This window comes from Perna viridis, chromosome 4, assembly GCF_037379345.1.
Source record: "Perna viridis isolate PV_CMFRI_1.1 ecotype Kerala chromosome 4, ASM3737934v1, whole genome shotgun sequence".
In the NCBI taxonomy this organism is placed as follows: Eukaryota; Metazoa; Mollusca; class Bivalvia; order Mytilida; family Mytilidae; genus Perna; species Perna viridis.
The window spans coordinates 36,730,704-36,752,775 of record NC_142448.1 but is presented as its reverse complement, the minus strand read 5'-3'; the positions used below and the strand labels follow the sequence as shown (position 1 = coordinate 36,752,775).

The 22,072-nt window shown below is 33.2% G+C and overlaps 1 protein-coding gene across 1 annotated transcript; it reads left to right on the top strand.

Annotated features, from left to right (window-relative positions):
* Window positions 1–6,644: 6,644 nt before the first annotated feature.
* Window positions 6,645–17,024, top strand: LOC148619953 (uncharacterized). Its single transcript, XM_088580409.1, has 4 exons — window positions 6,645–6,801; window positions 11,589–12,344; window positions 13,656–13,731; window positions 15,643–17,024. The coding sequence occupies exons 1-4, from the start codon at window positions 6,756–6,758 to the stop codon at window positions 16,034–16,036; spliced, it is 1,272 nt and encodes a 423-aa protein (XP_088436535.1). The 5' UTR covers window positions 6,645–6,755; the 3' UTR covers window positions 16,037–17,024.
* The last annotated feature ends 5,048 nt before the right edge of the window (window positions 17,025–22,072 follow it).

Genomic DNA, 22,072 nt, shown 5'->3' with positions numbered 1-22,072 from the left:
CAAAAACAAGATTTGAAGTCTAAAATTCATAAAGTCCTGTTCCTAAATGTAATATGTAGTGCAAGCTAGCATTAATTTTCTTGAAAAATTGCCACTTCTTTAAATTTAGATAAATTTTATGCCATAGATTAAATGCCATGATCCAGCTAAATACCAACACCAATAAACATAAAATATTAAAATTTCATTCCAATATGGCAGTTTGTCACAAATTATGGTTAGCTTGCACTGTACTAGATATTTTAAATTAGGCTACTCTAGCAGCTTTGCATCTCCGAACACAACTATTATCTTGGTAAATCTGTTCATCTATTTTAAAATTTGATTTTTAAACTTCTGTAGTTAGCAAAATATAGCTGTAGTAACATGTTTGTCGAAGAAAGGAAACATGCGTATATGTAGAATACTGTATAAAGAAGCATTAAGCAAATTTTTCAGAAAACATAATGATTGCATTCTTAATATCTTCATTAAAATTATCTTGACAATTAATGTCCTAGATTTTGACTTTAGCAGAACCTTAATAGTTTCGAAAAAAGGTTTGCACTCCAACACATCGACGAAAACTTATAATTATCGTCTTTAATTGGGAGATCAAAAGAGGACAGAATTGATTTATGGCTTCCCACCATATCATACAATTGTATTAGGAGAGTGTAGTAGCAATATAGTCCGTATTACTGCTTTTATTTTCGACTTTTACCTCCGATAAAAACAATGTATGTAGACAAACGCAATGTTGCTGATACAACATACATGTATAGTAGACAATGTTATGGCTACATCAAGATCTTTGAAAACTGATGTAACATAAACACTCATTGACCTACAGCCACTTAGAACTCTCATACGTTTCACGAATAAAGACTTCATAGCTTTCACCCTCTCCTTCCTTGTCTTCTTTTTCTCGTTTTAACCATTTTTCTATGAATATTAAAGTTATAATTCCAATTTATGGACGTAAGATCTTTAGCAAGGACTTTACGGAGAGATTTGTCTTCTATGATGTCTAAATCTCATAATTACGTGACTAGAAGGATCATATTTGAATGGAGAGTTTTAACAAGAACAGTCAGGTGTGTTAGCATTGAAATCGTCAATACACTTTTGCTGTTGAAAAATGCATAGGTGAAGATACTTGGTACGGATTTGCACGCGACAGTTTTATGATAGAGGATGCTAGGATGAAATTTTCATTAAATTTCATTCAGTGGTTTTACGTAGGAGGGGTAACAGATAAGAGATGAGTAATCCAATGTACCAATCTACAAAAGTGACAATATCCATGTTTTGCTAAGTGAAAACTCCAAATTTATTTGGATTACTATCTAAAACAAGAGATGTACAATTGGAATATATAATGAAGAGTCTGTGGAAGCTTTAACCAATTCCATTGAATGATTTAGGAGGAGTAACGGGTAAGAGATGGGTCACCTCTGCGTGACTGATGGACACCACTATCAATATATACCGTATTTTGCAAGTGGGATATCACAAGCGCAAATTCCGCACATATGATTCCGAGCTATTTCAACCAACAATCACTTCTAACCATCGGGCATCGTCCTTTTGCGCCAATTGGATAAAAAAATCGTAGTTAAATTGCGCCAAAATAAAAAAATTCCGTGTAGTCCTTTTTCCGCCAGAAAAAGACTATCTTTTGCGTCAAATACAAATAAGGAAATTAAATATCAAAAAGGTAAAAATCTAAAATAAAACGAACATAAAATAAAGAAAATGAGTTAGAAATGACTAAATTAAAGATGAGAAACATGAAAAAATGGATATATAATGTTTAAAAGTCCTCTTATTTTGGTGCAAAAGGAAAACGCCCTCACCATCACACTCCGCACGACTGCCGAACATCTCCGTCTCATCGCGGGTCCGAGTCTTCCACAAAAGAAGTACTTAAAACTGAATCTCAGCATTGGAAGCAAAGCCAAACTATTACAGTAGAAAATATTTTATGTAATTAGAGTTAGACAAGTCTTAAGAGGTAAATACTTTCTTGGATCTTTGGTACAACAGGAGAGATGTCGACCCATTGATGTCTAAATAGAAAAAAAAATATCTGACACATAAATATTGACTATTTCATAATGATGTAAAATGTACACGTTTCAAAGAGTAATTTTTCATGAAATGGTTATCACAAGACGCTTTCTCGTAAAATATATTTGAGATGTAATATAAAATCAAAACATTGGCAAAATAATCAGTGTTATCTTTTTAATAATTTAGATAATAATACAATAACTCATAAATTGAACTTTCCCCAAATAAAAAAAAAAGATTATTTGTGACAATTGTTAATTAAATTCCAATAGTAGCACGCTAAACCATTATTTTCAACGTAGATTAAAGATCAGATAGACATCTATAATTTTAAATAGTATTTTATACATATGAACATGTACTATTTATGTCAAAAAATATCTTCAGTTAAAAAAACATGTTGTTTGTATACGTGGAAAAAAATCATTTCATTAGCAACAAATGACAAATATAGAAGCTAGAAATTTAACTACATGTATACGCGTAATTAAAAGGAAGCATTGACAGAAGATACTTTGAGGCAGCGGTTAAAATGTAAAAAGACATATACCCTATCTTTCATAAGCAATAATGCTATGATGGGTAATATTAAACCCTAAGTCAGGATTGACTCAATAGTAAATGATAACTAATCAAACTCAATGCTGGACCCAAGACGAAGGTTCAAGAGTCGGAACACACCCCCTTTTATGATTGAAATATTTTGCTAATTTTTTGGACAAAGATGAGAAAATGTTTGTCTGTATCAACATTTTTCTAAACCTCCCCATTCAAATTATTTGGATCTGGCACAGCTGCCTAAGCTTAACAGTATACTCTCTGCCATACTTTACCTAGCATACAAAATTACCAGTAATGTAATGATCTACAATAAGGAGAATGGATATGGTGAATACGTCAAAGAGACGGCAACCCCACTGGGATGTAAACTGTAAGCTCAAGACCATGGTTGCCTCTATACACTCCAGAAACATAAAGTGAATTGAAAGTTAAAACGTAAAAACGAAACAAGACTAACAGATGCCTGAAATTCTCCACTTGGGACAGGCGCAAAAAAAATGCAACGGGGTTAAAGTACCTTGGCGTGATCATAACCTTCCAAATATATATTTTAATGCATATCACCCAATGGTGAGATTTAGACTTGTTGATGCTTTGCATACAGTCTTATTGGCAAAAGTATATGGAAGAGTAATCAACGGAACCAAGGTTATAGCGGTAATCAAAAGAATGTATTCCAGGGACAAAGACCAGACATGGAAAACAGACATACACAACAAAGAACATAAAGTAACTAAAATCATACATACAAAGTAACAAAAGTAAATGAGCCAATCGGACTCCACTAAAAACTAGGAGCATGGACCAGGTGCACCGGTAGGGTAAGCGTCCTTTGGAAATTGTTCCGAAAATGTATCTAGACTTCCTACAATTAGACTTCTGAAATAGATTGCTGCTACAAGATTGAAGTCATCACTACAGAAGTTTTACGCTCGTCATCATATCATGAACACGTGGATTATAACGATGTACATATACATTGTACATGTCTATTCAATCTGCATATTAGAACCTATTTGTTCAACATGTCATGGGGTTTTCCTTTCCTCTTTCGTCTACCCCAGCCTTGACTTTTTTTAGCAACTCGGTGGGTGTTTCTAGAAAGGTTGAGGACGCTTATCCTACCGGTGCACTTGGTTCATGTACCCAGTTTTTAGTGGAGTCTGAGTTGCTCATGTATTTGTGTTTCTTTGTACGTATTATTTTGGTTATTGTATGTTCTTTGTTGTGTGTGTTTTTGGTTTTTCATGTCTGGTCCTTGTCCATGGATTGCATTCTTTTGATTTCCACTATGATCTTGGTTACCTTGATTACTCTTAGAGAACTTTCTCGTATATGTTTTAGCTTGGTTATGCATTTCGTCAAAGCGTTGTAAACAAAAATTAACATTATATCCTCGATGGGAACACGAAATCCACTGCCGACAGTGAGACCCAACGATAACCGTGTACTATTATATGGTCCAAAAGCCCTAAAGTGGACATTATGATTAGTGCACATTTGGGACGAAAATCCCGCTTTAAAGTGGATTTTATTGGCATGTTCAATTTTAAGTGTGTTTTATAAAGCTCTGACATTAAAAGAATTTAAAACATTTTCTTCTTAATACATTTACGTTAAAAAGATCTACAAAATATTTGAAAAAGAATATTTAAGTATTAGTCTTTATAAAAATCAGCCAGAAGGTGATTCATGCATATCAAGAACCCACCGAATTCAGTTTTATTTCTTGTTCAGAAACAGTTACTGATCACATAACCAGCCTTAGTTTTTCATTTGGTTGTTGCACTTTTAAGATAAAAATTATATAGATTGTACATGACATTTGCACTTTGCAAGAGTTATTGTTCTTGATTAGACTTCATTTGGTTGATTTTCGTGGGAGATAAATGTATGATTTCCCAAAACTGCAGATCTGAATGCAGAAAAGGTTGTCGTTATGTGAAAGTTTAGCATATGTAGACTGAAAAAAGCATTGTTTGTTTGGTGGGTTTTTTTTTTTCACACCATGAATCACTTTACCATTGGTAGTGTCTGAATTTTATGTGGACTGGTAATTAACAACACAACACTTTATTCCCCCTTTTTTTTAATTTAGTCTTTACTTAATAACTAATTATCAATGAATTCTAAGAATTATATTAATATTAATGACCACTATTACATGTATCATTTTTAATGAATTCTACAAGAAGGTGAAACCGAATTAACTTTAGAATGACTTATTATAATAGATTTATTCAAACTTCAATTCAGTAGAAATACATGTATAATGAAACATCGCACGTTACATCTTACATGTACAAATCAGATTATATACACGTGCCTAATTTTGCACTGAGTCTCACTTTTATGATTAACATACTTTACAAATCAATGACTTATTTGAAGAAAACATAAATTAATTCATACATTTTTGCTCAGCAGAAATGGATAATATGACGAAAAACTTGAATGCCATGTGATTTTTTTTCGTCAAAGAAAAAAATCTGTCCGCTGTCAATTTTTTATGATTAAAAATTTCTATAACTTTTCTTCATATTTTTAAATACAAACCATGAGAAGTGTGCATGATAAACGTCAAAACGTTTTATTTTTTTTAAAGTTCAAACATTCAAAGCGATGAAATGACAAAAACAATTCTGTAACACCGGTGAATATAGTTTTTACAACAGTGTAATCGTAAACATCGCTTCGACAAAATATAGAGCCGATTGAAGGCGTGAAACAGTGCTTTACTCCATTCATTTTCGGCATCGGATATTCAAAACAATTATTTTTAAATTGCTCATGACGAAGAAACTTGTGCGGGAGATGCTTTTTTTTTCATTTTATTTTATTTATGGCGATGAAGAATGATAATGAAATGCTTTCAAAGAGAAGAAATCGGCCTGAGAAACATGTCATTAGTTCTAGTTGGCCTAATGCATCTTTCCTTTTTCCTACATCGACAAACACTTCATACATGTACTTATTAACTGATGACTTAAAATACAGTGCAAATTGCCCATTTAATATAACAGGAAGTTGCATGGATTTATTACACCCGAATGTATACAGGGCAATGCCCTGTATTAAAAATTTTAATACAGGGCAATGTCCTGTATTAAAGTCGGGCAAATTCGGCTATTTCCGGAAACGTACAAATACGAAATGAACTATAGTCAAGTGTAATTTTCTGTAACATACTATAGTTTTGCAGACGATAAACGAACAATGAACATGGCCGCACCAGAAAGAATGTCAGATCGAAAAGCAAAGAGCGGCGAGGATATGCTGGAGGTATTAGCACATGATATCATGAGATATGAAACATTGGCAGAAAATGATGAAATGTTAGCACTGGCATCGGCTCTCGCCGGGGAATCTGAAGAAGGGTGTACGATTTACGAGATTGATGTCCCACTGCCACAGCCACAGGCACAGGCACAGTTCGAGGCTGTTTATGTTATAAAGAACTAATGGCAGTCATTTTAAGTTATCAGTTAATATAGGTGTCATGAAATGGGTATTTTCATACAAAGCTGTATTATGTCCTCTGTACGAATAAATACGAACTAATGGCAGTCATTTTAAGTAATCAGTTAATAAAGGTGTCATGAAATGGGTATTTTCATACGAAGCCTGTATTATGTCCTCGTACAGTCGTATTGGGTCTCGATCATCTGTATAGACCCTCGGCGTTGCCTCGGGCCTATACAACTGACCTCGACCCAATACAACTGCCTCGGACATAATACAGGCTTCGTATGAAAATACCCATTTAATAACACTATAATATAAAGAATAGAATGATACATACACCTCAAATTTGACAATTCGTATTATTTAAAATACAATTCAACGTAATTGACGATTAACATATGGATAATGTTATTGTTAAAAAGTATGTAATAGATAAGATTTAAAGTTGGCGGGGTTTTGATAATAACATATGTGAATAATTCATAGATGAATTGAAAACAAGTTTAAACTCCGTATTACAGTTATCACTAAAGTCGTCCACACCTGAGTAATTCCTCTATGCTGTATTGAATCGCAAAATATAACAAACATTTAAACTTTTATTTATCGACTTATGTTTCTCTCTTCCTGTTCTAAAGGACCTTCTGTGATATTTTTGGGTCTCGTGACTGAAGATGAACTATATTTTTGGCGTTATTTTGTTCATTCTTAACAATGCAGGTAGGAAAGCTCATAAAAACACCCTGAAAATGAAAACTTGAATCGAATTTACGTAATCGTCTCTCTTGATATAACGGTATTGATTTCCTCATATAATGTGTTACTTATCCTATATTTGAGGTATACAATATCTAAATGTGTGTATCTTTTTTGCAATATTTTACCATTTTTTAGGAAACAATAGAACGTCCTATATAATGACTCTGTAGGATAAACTTTGAAGATCTAATTCCGTGAAGTAATATATTCCAAACCTATCATGAGAAGGGCGTGGTTAGATATAACTTTCATGCCTTTAGACTTTATAACCAAGATACATGTAGAGTCTAACGGGGTAAACAAAACTCTGGGATGGCTCATAACCTGTTCTGGTTTCAATTCTACCCCCTCCTATGAAATAGATTCTGAATTTGTAAAAAAAACAGTGGGGATCCTATTTAGATATTGATGAAAAATATGATTCCAGGCTATCATAGCCCCTTTTCTTCCCTTCAAATTGTTGTATATATGAACATTTTTTCCAACAAAAAGGAGGGTTATTACTCATGTCTTCCCCCTCCCCCCATTTGGATCCGTCTATGATCCATCCGTATTTGTCTATAATATTTTGTCGTTACTGTTTCTTGAATTATCATTTTCTGTTTTAGGTAAATTAATGTTAATCCTGATAATTAATAGAATATTTACATTCCAATATTAAACTAAGAAGTGTTACATGTAAGAGTGTAATTTGACTTACAATATAGCCCCAGACACAGGCCTTTAGCACTCAAATTTGTAAAATGTATCAGTACAACGAGTGAGTTAGACGGGTTGCTAAAAAGGGGGTCATTACATGTAAGCATGCTCGCCGAAGAACCTTTTATTTAAAAGAGTAATCAAGGAAACCAAAATTCTAGCAGAAATCAAAAGAATGTAATCCAGGGACAAAGACCAGACATGGAAAACAGACATACACAACAAAGAACATAAAGTAACTAAAATCATACAATTTAACAAAAGCAAATGAGCAACTCGGATTCCACTAAAAACTGGGAGCATGGACCAGGTGAACCGGTAAATTTCTAAATTTTAGTGTAAACTTTGGATTTAGCATACCGTACCTATGAACAGTATTGTTACAGCGTCTGTCGTGTATATATACATGCCTGACGTACCGATCGCTGTGCTCATGAGTCATTCTTAAAGTTTCCATTCGTGAGAAGGGGGGATGGGGCTCTGATGAAATTCAGAGTTACTTTCAGAGAAATAGCTATAATTGTACACTGGCAAAACTGATCATATGATGAAACTAAACGTGGATCATAACTTTAGTAAGAGTGTACATCGCATTGAGTTACAACCCAGTATTTTAAAGAAATATCGATATACCTTCATCCTTCCAGCCCGACCGCATTGCCGGATCCTTGGGGATTCAGGGGTAGTTTGAGATTTTCCTTTTTCTAAGAAAATTGTGTTGATTATTTTTGTAATATTTGTGTACACATGAGCAAAACGAATGATAATTCAGAACACTCTTTGTAAATTTCTAGATAGACGTTTCTCTTTCTCCCCCTTTTATAAATTTGTCGACTAGTCCTAGACACTTCCGGGCAATATAGCCCTGGGAAAAAGAAATGATGTCAGATAACGTACTATTCATAATTTAACAAACTTAGTTTTAATTAAACAGTCAAAATTGAGTAATGAGGAAGGATAAACATTATAGATTCATTTATCATTCAGAATTCAATTTTAAAGTACCAGTCCAAATAGAATTCAGACACTGCCCTTGGTACAGATGATTCACGGTGTAGCAAATAAAAATACCTAATATACATGTACAAAGGCAGAAAAGCCTTCAGATTATATATTTTTACTTATATTAACAAGAAACTTTTTTGTATTCAGATCTGCATTTTGAGGAAACCATACATTCATCTCTCATTAAAACCAACTGAATCAAATCGAATCAAGAACGATAACTCTTGCATACTGCTGGTTTCATGTACAACCAATTTAATTCGCAGCACCCAAATGAAAAACTAAGACGGGCTATGAAGTCTGTACATGTGTAACTGATTCTGCCTAAGAAGAAAAAGTTAAATTCGGTGGGTTTTTGACATGCATGAGTCACCTCCTGTCCGATATTTATGAAGACTACTACTTGAAAGTGTTTCTGTCCAATATAAATCTACCATGCATAAGTGGCTGGCTCTCATCTTATTGTCAGATTTACGTAAATATATTTCAGATATAATGGGTTTGGTTTTTAACGTTATCGGTTTTTCTGTGAGAAAAAGCTGATCATAAAATAAACAATTATTGGTTTAAAATAAGATAATGTTTATGCCTATGTGATGTACAACCGTTCAATACGCTTGCAGATTCAAATAAATTAAAGCCTCATTTTTCGAATAACACATATCTTCCGATTGTGATTCTGCATGGTAACCAAGGTTCTCTGGTCACAGTTCAGTTTGACTAGTTTGTTTATATCATTTCTGGTCATTTAGGTCCTTTGGTCACAGCTCAAATTCACAGGCCCTCTGTATTTCGTTCAGATCCGGCATGCTCTCGGGTCGTAGGTCAGATTCGACAGGTTCTTGGATAAATAGACTCTAATGATATTCGGACTGCCGCTACAATCATGCGAGCTTGGAAATTTCTTACCCTTAGATGCTAGAAAGGTTTTTTGGACAAAAATGTATAATATACACAAATTTTATCAAGAACATATATGTAGCTTTATATAGTAAAATCAATCTGATAGAAATGTGCGTCATTACTATTTTTTTCTTCTTCAAACATGTACGAAATAATACGATCGTATCACCAACAAGTACAAATGTATATTAAAATGACTGAACTTCCTGTTTGATGTGTCAGTTATAATGAACACACATGTACTTCATGGTCTTTTTTTTATTATCTTTTTTTCTTTCCTTTTTCTTTTGTTTTCGTTTTGTTTCTGTTTCGTTTTGTTTTTTTTTCTTTTTTCGTTTTTTTATTGAATTTTGTTTCTTTTTTTGTGTCCGTTCTTGTTTTATATTGCGTTTTTATTACTTATAATAAGATTATAAGGGTTTGGTTTAGACAGGTAACCGGTTTGTAATGGTTGATTTAGGCAGGTAACTGGTTAATAAGGGTTGGTTTAGACAGGTAACTGGTTTATATGGGTTCGGTTTATACAGGTAACTGGGTTATAAGGGTTTGGTTTAGACAAATTACCGGTTTATAATGGTTGGTTAAAACAGGTAACCGGCTTATAAGGGTTGGTTTAGACGGGTAACCAGTTTATAAAGGTTAGTTTAGACGGGTAACCGATTTATAAGGGTTGGTTTAGAAAGGTAATCGGTTTATAATGGTTGGTTTAGACAGGTAACCGTTTTATAAGGGTTTTGTTTAGACAGGTAACCGGTTTACAATGGTTGCTTTAGACAGGTCACCGGTTTATAAGGGTTTGGTTTAGATAGGTTTACCTATAGTATCAATTGTATAATTCAAAGTAATACAAAAATACATGAAATGCATTTTGTACATGTACTATAGTATAAGTTTATTAGTTCCAGGAATTAATCTTAAAAACTTTCAGGATATTTGAATCCAAATCTAAATATTTTCCACATTAGTAAATGAAAAGCCAAAATATGTGCGTTTCCTTTTCCATAGACATTTTATAAGTATATATTTCTTAAATTACGTTGCTTTCATTTATTTATTTTTTTTTTTTTTTTTTTTTTTTTTTGTTCTTTCTATAACACTGTTAAAAATATAATGTAAAATTCCGGATTATTTCAAAATGGTCAAATGAAAGAGTCATGGAAAATGGCAAAAAAGGGTTAGACGGGGAAACAGACACACGTGAAAATAAGTTTAGCCAACTGAGCTCATGACCCCTAATTAAATGTAAATATTTTTTTTACCAAATTTAAACGGACCCCATATTCACTCTGCCCACAGATAACGGTGTATAATATCTGGCCGGTGTGTAATAAATGTTTCGTTAAAATCAAGTTCAATACATTTTCGTTCAAGAAGAATGAAAAAAAAATATTCCTCTAATGGTCAGTACGTTTTAGTTTCATCTATGTTTGATGAAAGGAACAAAATGTGCTAAGTTCAAAACATTTTAGTGGAAAAATCTCTGCTTTTGGTTTGTTTGGGTTTTTTTTGTTTTTTGTTTTTTGTTTTTTTTTTTGTTTTTTTTTTTTTTTTGGATTTTTTTTTTTGGTGGAGGGGGCCTCTAGGTTGCCCAGTGGGAAAGTAAAACTTACATTCAATAAGGCCCTATATCGACAAGACCCGTCCCCATGTATTTTGCAAATGACATTAAAATTTCATTTTAGTATGTCAACCGCATCAAAATGATTTGAATGTAGCTCCTCATGTACTTTAAATTCGGAAAAACTATTACTTCCAGCTGTCAGCTGCCCAAAAATTTGGCAAATGATTATTTCCCGCGATTTAAAGTTTTTGCTAGAATTAATGAATTTTTTGTAAAAATTAACAATTATGCGGCAATACATTTTTTAAGTATAAAAATCAATAAACTACTTGTTTGAACAATCAAAGTTCAATATGATACATGTAACAAAAATTGTGCACTGACTTGACAAATACTTTAATTTGATATACGAATTCGTCTCGGACCGGTGAAATTGCTCGGCACAGCCTCGCATTTTCCCGCGATTCTGCGTCTCCTCCGTATATCAGTTTTATATCAAGTTAGTGTACTGTTGTCTAAGTAAGCTCTAGTCAAAATGACTGACTAATGATAAGGATATTATATTATTGGATCATTTCAGTATTCACAAATTCACAGACAGAAACAAAATTAACAACTGATGGTAGTACTACACTGAAAACTATGACGTTACAGTATACTAGTACAGAGTCAACTACGTTTTCAACAATAAAGTCAACTACGACTCATCCAGGACAAACAACTGTACATACATCAACTGTTAGTGAAATGGCTTCGTCTGATTCTTCAGCTAGAAGTGGAACAGTTACGACTAGATCTTCAACTCCCATTGAAAGTACAGTAACAATTACAACACCAAACGTACAAGCATCTACAGGTAAAACAACATCAGAATCCACCACTTCACCGTCAACTACAACAACACAATCAACAGAGACACAATCTACCACCGAAAGTTTTACAACATCATCGACTATGGTCCCGACTCATTCAACTGCTACTTTATCAACACCAACAACATTTACAACAGGAACTTCACAAACTTCTACGATGTCGTCCAAAACAACTTTAACAGTATCAACATCTACGCCTACTCCAACATCAACAACAGCATTCACAAAGTCAACTTCAACATCGCCAACAACATTCACAATGTCAACTCTAACATCGCCAACCACTTACACGATGTTGACATCGACAACAACAACAACAGATGCTCAAACGACAACCAAATACACTCACTCTACAACAGAAGAATCAACAACGTCTACCTCTATTGGCCTTGAAACAACATCGAGGCTATTAACAAATGAAACAGACAACTTGACAAAATTTAAACCGGGAATATCTAGCGAAGGTTAGTATGAATTTGTTTTAAGCATTGAAATAAAATATTCAGAAATTAACATAGAAAGAAAAACTGGCTCCGCCCTCTATACAATGAATATATGAATGATGAACCTAGATAGATCATTCCGATATACATGTATCTCCTCAGACCTCATGATATATTACATTGTACCAAGTATTCGCAATATACAGACCAGCAACTGCTTTCCCATTTTAAATACGCAAATACAATTTCTTGCACAGTCGGTTTCTTCGCTATTTCAAAGCCTTTACATCTCTGTCACACTCTACACCCAACCCGAGCATTTTATGCTAATTAGAATAGTACTACGGAAACAGCTTCGTGGTTTGGTATTATCAATGAGTAGTGTTCATGCCTTGTGATTATTTTTTCGCTTCCAATACAGCAGAGCCTATAGAAAGGTAGTTATACGTGATAATCAGGGAACGGTAATAAAAAGGTAGTTATACGTGATAATCAGGGAACGGTAATAAAAAAGGTAGTTATACGTGATAATCAGGGAACGGTAATAAAAAAAGGTAGTTATACGTGATAATCAGGGAACGGTAATAAAAAAGAGTTATACGTGATAATCAGGGAACGGTAATAAAAAGATACGTGATAATCAGGGAACGGTAATAAAAAAGGTAGTTATACGTGATAATCAGGGAACGGTAATAAAAAAAGGTAGTTATACGTGATAATCAGGGAACGGTAATAAAAAAGGTAGTTATACGTGATAATCAGGGAACGGTAATAAAAAGGTACGTGATAATCAGGGAACGGTAATAAAAAGATCGTGATAATCAGGGAACGGTAATAAAAAGGTAGTTATACGTGATAATCAGGGGACGGTAATAAATAGGTCTGCCGACTGAAGAGATTGGAGTAAACGTATTCAGTGTATATGTATTTATATAGCACAATTCCAACAGTAAATGGATTTACATAGGAATGTCCTCTACCACTACAGGAATAATGTTTGTAATATATATCATACATTTTGTAAAAAAAATTAATCCAGGTATCTTGAGTGGATATGCATGACTGTATAAAATATCTAATACTGTACATAATTAAGAACCATGTAGCGTGTATATAAATTAATTTTATACAATTTTAATGTATTTATAAGATATATTTAATGTTGGATATATACTAAATCCGCTTGCCTAGCTATTTGTCGTTTAACTATGGAGTCCACTATCATGTCTCTGAGTATGCATTTATAAATCTTTTTTTACTAGACACGAGTGACCAAGGCTAGCAAAGTTACCGGTTTGTGTATCATTATAAACTCTAATTTGCATTTTTCAGCGGTCATCGGAATAGTAATTGCCGTGATACTCATCCTGCTCTTGCTCATTTTAGTAGGCTGTTTCTTAATTTACAGGTAAGACCAACTAACAATATATATATTTTTTACTATAAGTCCATAAAACCAAAGATATGTCTAAGTTTATAGTGTGAAATGCATAATCTTTAGTTGAATCACCATTCTTCTCCTCTTTCGTCCACCACGGACTTGACTTTTTATGAGCAAATCGGTGGATGCTTCTACACGCTTACCCTACCGGTGCATCTGGTCAATGTCACAGTTTTTAGTGGAGTCCGAGTTGCGCATTTACTTTTGTTGCGTTATGTGTATTATTTTGGTTATTTTATATTCTTTCTTGTATTTTTTTGTTTTCATGTCTGGTCTTTGTCCCTGAATTTTTTTTTGTTTCCGCTAGAATCTTGGATACCTTGATTACTCTCCAAAGATGGGGTAATTTTAATTGTAATTGTTAATCAGCTGTAATTGATTACATTTCTTCAAGTAATTATTGGAATTATTAATCACCCAGTAATCTGAATACAAGTAATATAATTTAATCAATTACATTTAAAAAATATCCTGTAATTCTGATTATTTTATGTTTACATTATGATTACAATGGAAATATTAAAGCCTCAAATGGTATCTACGGATAATGCATGAAATGTCAACGACAAAAAAGACTAACATGATTGTTAATTATTCAATGTGTAAATTTTTTTCATTTGTATTTTTTTTTCTTTTTTTGGGGGGAAGATATTACAAAATGTTAATTTAATACCAACTAGTAAAAAAAGTCTAATTATTTTAATGAACAAAAATGTTTGTAAATTATAGTTCTCCTATACAATTGTTTTAAAAAATTTGATGAATTTTATAAGAAGTACAAAAGTAAAAGCCAAGGGTATTATGGCTATTTTCTTTTATATTCGAATATCCCCAAGGGCATAACTGTATACGACTCAAGTACAATGGTTCTTAAAAATTCAAGTGAAAGTCAAAATTTGTTATATTGAACTTATATATATTTTATTATAGATCTTTCTGGTTCAATAAATTGGTGAAGATTAATTTTCTACTATATTTAAAAAAAATAATATTACCTGTTAAATTAAAAAAAAATTAAGGCCTAATGAAAATTACAAATAACATAAACAAAATGTTCTAAACCTTTCATTAATTCATAGTTATTTGCAAATTCATCGTAATCAGATGTATTCATGATTACTTGCCAATGTAATCATTAATTTAATCAATTACATTTAGAAATGCTGTAATCATTAATTTAATTTAATCATACAATTGACAAAGAAATTGTAATTTAATCAATTACATTGAAAGTAATCGGATCCATCTCTGTTACTCCCTAACTGATTCATTTTATGTAGTTCAATATACGTAAAATATACCTACACAAAGTCATACAGATCACCTGTCTAATATGACCATGATATTTTTCTCACTCGAAATATCACTCGGTTTGACTGTGTTAATATATATTAACTTTACATTTTGTATAGACATGATGTCTTATAGACTTGGTGAAAAGGACTCTTTGAAAAAATAATAAGTTGCGCTGCTAAATATAGATATGTTATTGAAACCTTTGAAAAGCATTGCCCTAAAAATCTGCTTTAATATATTAGCACAACTGTTGACTACATCATTAACTGCTTTTGTCATCCGAAAAAAATGTATAATTTGTTATTCAATATCGTCACGATATAATCACGATTTCTCGCAAGCTTAAAGCATCCGCAAACGTTCGAAATTCACTTCACGCATGGCAAAATGCAAGAAATAATCTTGAAAAGTCGATCCTCATGCGACTTTATACAATTCTCAAACAATATTTGATTGAATATTGTCAAAGAATTCCGAAAGGCCTGTCTGCAGCGGTCAGTAAGGGAGGAAACGAATTCGAACGTCTGCCACGAGGTGGAGAATGTGTTTCTCTTTATATCTATATATTTATATATATTTCAGGTACCGGAAGCGACGGAACCAGTATAAACACCAGAAATATTCGGATGTTAAAATATATATGAATACAGGGTTCGAAGAGGATTTTAGCTACGACAACTTTATAAGAACAGCTATTGGTGAGCATGACGATTCGGCGACGGATCCAAATGAACTAAATTTAGAAATGTCTCCACATGACAATTCAAAGCGGGACTCGCATCCGTATGACATTTTAAAGAAGCAAGAGGACTCTCACCCGTATGATAATGTGCATAAAGACAAAGACACAGCTCCTTATGCAAACTCTGGCTTTAAAACTTCGAACCCTTATTCAAATACTGCTGTAGGTCAAGGGTCATCAACTGATTATGCGAATTTTAATCCTCCCGCTTTTTCATCTTTCAAAGATGATTAGAGTATATCTAAAATATGTTTCAGGGTAAATGTAATAGCAATTATATTTCACTGTGCAAATAATGTATACCTAGGCACAAAACAATGCAATGCTTCTTATACTTAAGTGTAAGTGTTTGTAAGAATCGGACAAAATAAGGAAAAATCCAAAACATGCATGTCAAAACCACACCGATCGGACAATCTAAAATCCCTCAAGGATACTTTCTCTTTTTGAAAAGACCATTATTTGATCTCTGCATCACTGACTTCGCTCAGAATTTTTTCAATAGAATGTTAGAAAAAATAGGATTTGACAGAGCTATCTGCCCTTGGCATGTTCATTTTTAGTGCATTTCAATGAAATTTTAACTCAATGCACCAACATGATATGAAAAGTCTGTTTTCCTTGATTTTGATCTGCAAATAGTTAAATTACACTATCAAAATGATGGTTTTTTTTTCATATTGTGTTTCATCCACTGCATGATTCTTGCAAAGACTGATACTTAATACAAAACTTTACAATTTACTGCCTTTACCAAACGTTGTGTATATCAGAAAACTATTCGCGCATCATTCATTTGTGTTCATTCAGCCCTATAACCAAGGGGTTCAGAAGTTACGAACCTACTTTGAAAGCAAAAATGTGTAAAGGAAAGTTAGAATAGGTTACCCACTCTAAAAATTGGAAACACATCTTACTTATATACATGTAACCGGGAACTTTATCGAATATACACTTCCTAATGTAACCTCTTCCCGACCAACCAACCCCTATGCATTTTCCAACAAAATTTCTGGCGACGGACCACACATTGTATACTTGAACTTTTACTCTTGTAACCTCTTCCCGACCAAACTCGTAATATTTCATAGGAAAAGAAGTTCGTCATACGACTTGTACATAGCGTATGGGAGCATGCACGTCAACATGTAATATTGTTTCATATTCATAATTAGGAGTAAATAAATTCATTTTTATTAAGATAAAACTTGATCAGTAATAACTTGACTTTCTTATATTTTAGTTTTAGTCTTTAGGGTTCCATCAGTAAGCGTGTTCAGTAATCCGACCGTCACATTTCGACCAATCAGCGTAGTATGAAGTATACATGTATAATCATCATCATTCTCCTCATTTGTTCATTTTGTAAGAAACTACATGTACATGGTAGTCATTAAACTATCACACTGGATTCCCGTTAATCACATATCCTGTTTAAGTAAAAGGAATATGCAAATAACAGAATTTATCATTCCAATGGAAAATACCAAATATTTTCAAATAGTCTTTATTCCTATCTAATTCATTGTGATTCGTTTTACGTTTTTTCTAGATCGATTTTCGTCTTTTATGATGCTTCACATCATTTATTTTGGGGGCTTTTACAGCTGATTTTATGGTATGGGTTTTGCCCGTTATTGAAGACCGTGTGGTGACCTGTAGAAGTTGTATTGTTCGTTGCTTGGCTTTTGGTGGGTGTCTATCTCACTGGCAATCAGACCACATCTCCTATTTTTATTTTTAACAGTTACGCTAATTACGGACATACAGACAGCACGCAGGTCCTACAAATGTCCAGTAAATGAGCAAAATTCAATAAAAATTAAGCTCTTGCGTTCCCCTTTCTCCTCTACTCATCACGTAGAACACAGCTTTAAAAATTGAAAAACAGGATTGGTCAAACTACAATCATCTACCATGCGGAGGTATTTGTAATATTCTATTTTAACCTTACAGAAAGTACCGAATATGCTTATCACTCCCTGACAGTACATTACGCAGATTACGCGTATAACATGGATGATGATTAAAATGTCAAATAACGACGCGGAAAAAACTTTTATGATTAACATCTCATGGCTTGTCTGCGGTGCGGTTAAACAAATAACCATTCATCTTTAATATAAGGTCAAAAACGAACTGAAATAACAAACAAACACAATAAAATTCCCTCAGTAATACATCCAAATTTCTTCAAGGAATATCTCAACATACGACATGCATGTTTAAACAAAGTGATACATCTAATGAAAAAAAAAAACGCTCGCAGTTACTGAAAGCTAGCTCAGAACATATAAAAAAAATGCCAATACCATCTAAATTACCGGCATTGGAAATAATTGGTCACAATAACTCCAGTAGTCAAGACTGGAAATGGAGTAGTCATCTTAACTAGGTAAGTAACGTAGTCCAACAGTTTGGTTTTTCTATTTTCATATTGTTTTCTTTAATACTATAAAGCCTTTGTCGGAGTGATAGCTCTGATCGAATGTCATCAACTGCCAACGCAGACTAAAGAAAATCAAAAGACATTCACAATCGTTGCGACACTCTTTCGAACTACACGGCCGCCATATTGGCTTCAAGTTGACTAGCGTTAATGCATGTATGAACGATCAGGCTAAGTTCATGCAAGTATGAATTTTCTGGCAAAGACGTTCTCGACCAATCAAAAACGACTATAAGCATGACGAATCTTATGATTAGAATTATAAGGGAAATAATAGCTACATGTGAGTGAAGATCATAAATCATACACATTTCTCATATTCATTGGCGCCATCTTGGAAAGGGAGGAAAGTTAAGCAAGAGGACCAACCAACATCATGTACTGTTATTTGTATTATTATAATGCCAAAGGATACTTTTAATTACGCATGATCCAAAATTTACCTTGCACGCTCTAAAGGAACGTATATATTAGCAGGTAAGAGGCAAATCGGTCTTGAATTTCGAGAGAACTCCAAAATATGGTCAATACTTCTATTTCAATGAAAAAAATCAATATATAAATCTAGTTCATCATCATTGAAATGTAAATTACGGTAACAATATTAACATCTCTTTAAGAATTGGCAATAATAAAAAATTTGTCTATTGAAAAATAACATAAATTTTCCATGTGCATATTGTTTTCATTGCGCGAAGTGCAATAAACGAAATATGCACATGGAATATTTGTTATTTTTCAATGGACGAAATTTTTATTACTGCCAATTCTTATAAATTAATTTTAAAACATATTTTTATCTTTGAACATGAGAAAAGTAGCTCCGAGTTTAACTGAATATGGGCTTGTCAATATTTTTTATCCATTGAGATATAAAAAAAATATTTTAACCAATCAGATTACAGTATTTATTTCAAATTAATTTATTATAGACTAAAACAAAAACAGCAACATTTAACGAGTTACATGTACATGTAATGATGTATTCATATTGACCTTTAATCCCCATTGAAGATGAAACTCGATCTTTATTGGAAGGTTTGTTTGTTTTTTTTTTTTTTTGTTTGTTTTTTTTTTTGTTTGTTTGTTTGTTTGAATAAGTAGTAGACGTAGTATTTGTATAAATAAGAATGGATGTTAATATAAGTGCATTGGTACATGTAACCAAAATGCATGATGTCAAACACCCGTTTTCGCATGTGGGATATTGAAAGTGATAGGGATGTCCGTTCGCCTTTTGTATCCTTCAGTTGATGGGGAACATGTATATAGGATACAAACAAACAAACGGAAAACTATACGACAAATTTGTAATGCGTCACTTTGCTCTGATATTGGTGACAAATTTGAGATCGGTGTATTTTGTGAAACGTGAAAAATGAATTTCAGTTTTTTTCTGCCGTAGACTGACGAAAAAAGGAAACCTGTTTGAATCGGATGTTGGAGTATTAATTAAGTCGGAAATTTGAATTTCGATTTGTCTTAAAACGAGTCATCTAAACGTGATTTTGATTTATAATATTGAATAGAGAGTTCTAGACATGTTTCAATTCAGTCAGAGTTGTCGCGCTTTATACATGTATGACGTTATATACAATTTCAATATTGTAAAACTCACCTCGACGAAAAATTTCTCACCTGCTTTTTAATTCAGTCGACTAACAAAGCGAGAAAGATCTCACCGAAAAGTGCAAATATCTGTTGACTCAGCATGGCGAGACAAATCTCACCGATACGGAACTTTCTTGATATTTCAAATATAAAACAGTCATTCAGCAATACAGTCAGTTGTCACTAACTTGCAAATACGCAACAACCATAATCGAGCTAAATGTGGTATTGAATGGACACCATGTAGGTATAACAATGACAATCTGAAGAAATACCGTGCTCTAGTGGACCAGCCTTTCCTACTATTTTCGAGGTCCATAGAAAACTTCGGCGACGTCTTCCTATAGATAAGGTTGGTTTCTCTAATGAAGGAGTTTACAATTTGAACTTGCCTGTCCAAAGTTCTATCATCCTGCGTACATCTCGAACTGTAACTGCCACAATGATTGTTGAAACTTAGTATATAGGCAACTCTAATAACACAGGTTCCACTTTTGGAAATCTTGTACATGTAACAAAAGCATATATTACTTTATACTTTTCAATGAGATCGTTAGCAGACGAGTTGTCCCGTGATTCAAGGTGCAATAAACCTTTATTTTTCACCGTCAAACTACACGTACCAACCAAAATATAAAGTACAATACGGGGATGCCTGCGGACAAATGTCTATTAATTGTATCGTAAATATTTCAACTGCCCCTCGGCTTTAGCCCCACCTCTAAACCACCATTTTATCTCCCGCTTAACCGCATCACTTAGGTAGCCTGTCTTAGTGTCTAATAAAACGACTGGTTTTTTCAGTCGGATATAAAACAGGGAAGGTTGAAACGTTTGAATTGAATTCAGTTTGATTGCATAACAAAAATTCATCTAGCAAATTACCGGCCACGTGCTTCCAGTCATATACAAGCTAAGAAACGGAAAGCTATACGACAAATTTAAGCTTCTATAATGTTTTTACACCAACAAGTATACAATAAAAAAATATACGTCTGCTCCCGGCATGTAAAAAGCTCAACCTTAATGCTATCCAGAAATCGGAACAGAACCCCAAATTCCGGAAACGTAATACACTATACAAATGGGATTTAGGTGCACTATTTCGTACACAAAACTGACCCGGTCTAATTTTCTAAAACTTAAAAATAAGAGGTGAAACTTGGTGAAAATATTGATTGTGGGTAGTAGAGCAATCGTACATAAATAGATGCAATACTTGTGAAGGTGACGAGATTCAGGTCCTCACCGGATTGGATTCTCTTTTCTGCATCAACAGGCTGTTTTCCAGAAATGCAAAATTTCGCACGCACTTTAAGAATTAAAATCATGAGCAGAAAAAGGTACACTTTTTATTTGTTTTTTTTTTACAATAATACCATGCCAACTTACTTTTTCTAGCAGTTTTTAAGTGCCTGATATTTTAGAAAACCTGTTTTTTGACAATTAAATTTGGGAAGGCACCCAAAATTTGTTATGAATACTGGCGTATATTTTTATCATGTTACCATGGCTACAGATTTTCATAACAAAATAGAAAAGAATATCTATCTTATTTTTATGGATCTCCATAACGTAAGGTTTTGAAAAATAATATAGGTTTTACAGAAAAAAAAAATGTTGGCTTTGCTTGTTTAAGTGTCTCAATATAGCTTTATTTCCATAAATTGTCATAAAGTGATCTGTAGTGACCTATCTATAATGTACATGTATATAGTGGAAACTTATGTGAACAGACAACCATCCGAAATAGACATATAACACGCCCTACCATCCGTAATTCCTTCCGTTAAACAGGGTGACTCATCTCTTATTCGTTATTCCACCTACACCGTTGAATGGAATTTAATGAAACTTTCATAGAATTTTTACCATATATCCTCATTGTGCATCTCCTACAAGTATATAAGATTTTGATCTGAGTCAATTTTGCAGTTGTATTGCAAAACATGAAAATTGTCATTGATGAATATGGAGCGATCCTTCACTTATTGGGGAGTCGGGGTATCACTTTTGTGAGCATTGCTAACGGTTGATTTACTTTAGATACATGTAATAACAGATCACCTAACCAATCTAATTTTCTACCGGTTGTTGTACTTCTGAGATTAAAATTATAAAGATAGTACTAGTACAACTGTATATGAAATTGGTATTTTACCAAAGTTTTCGTTTCTGATTTCGATAATTCAGATCGAATGTAGTTGCTT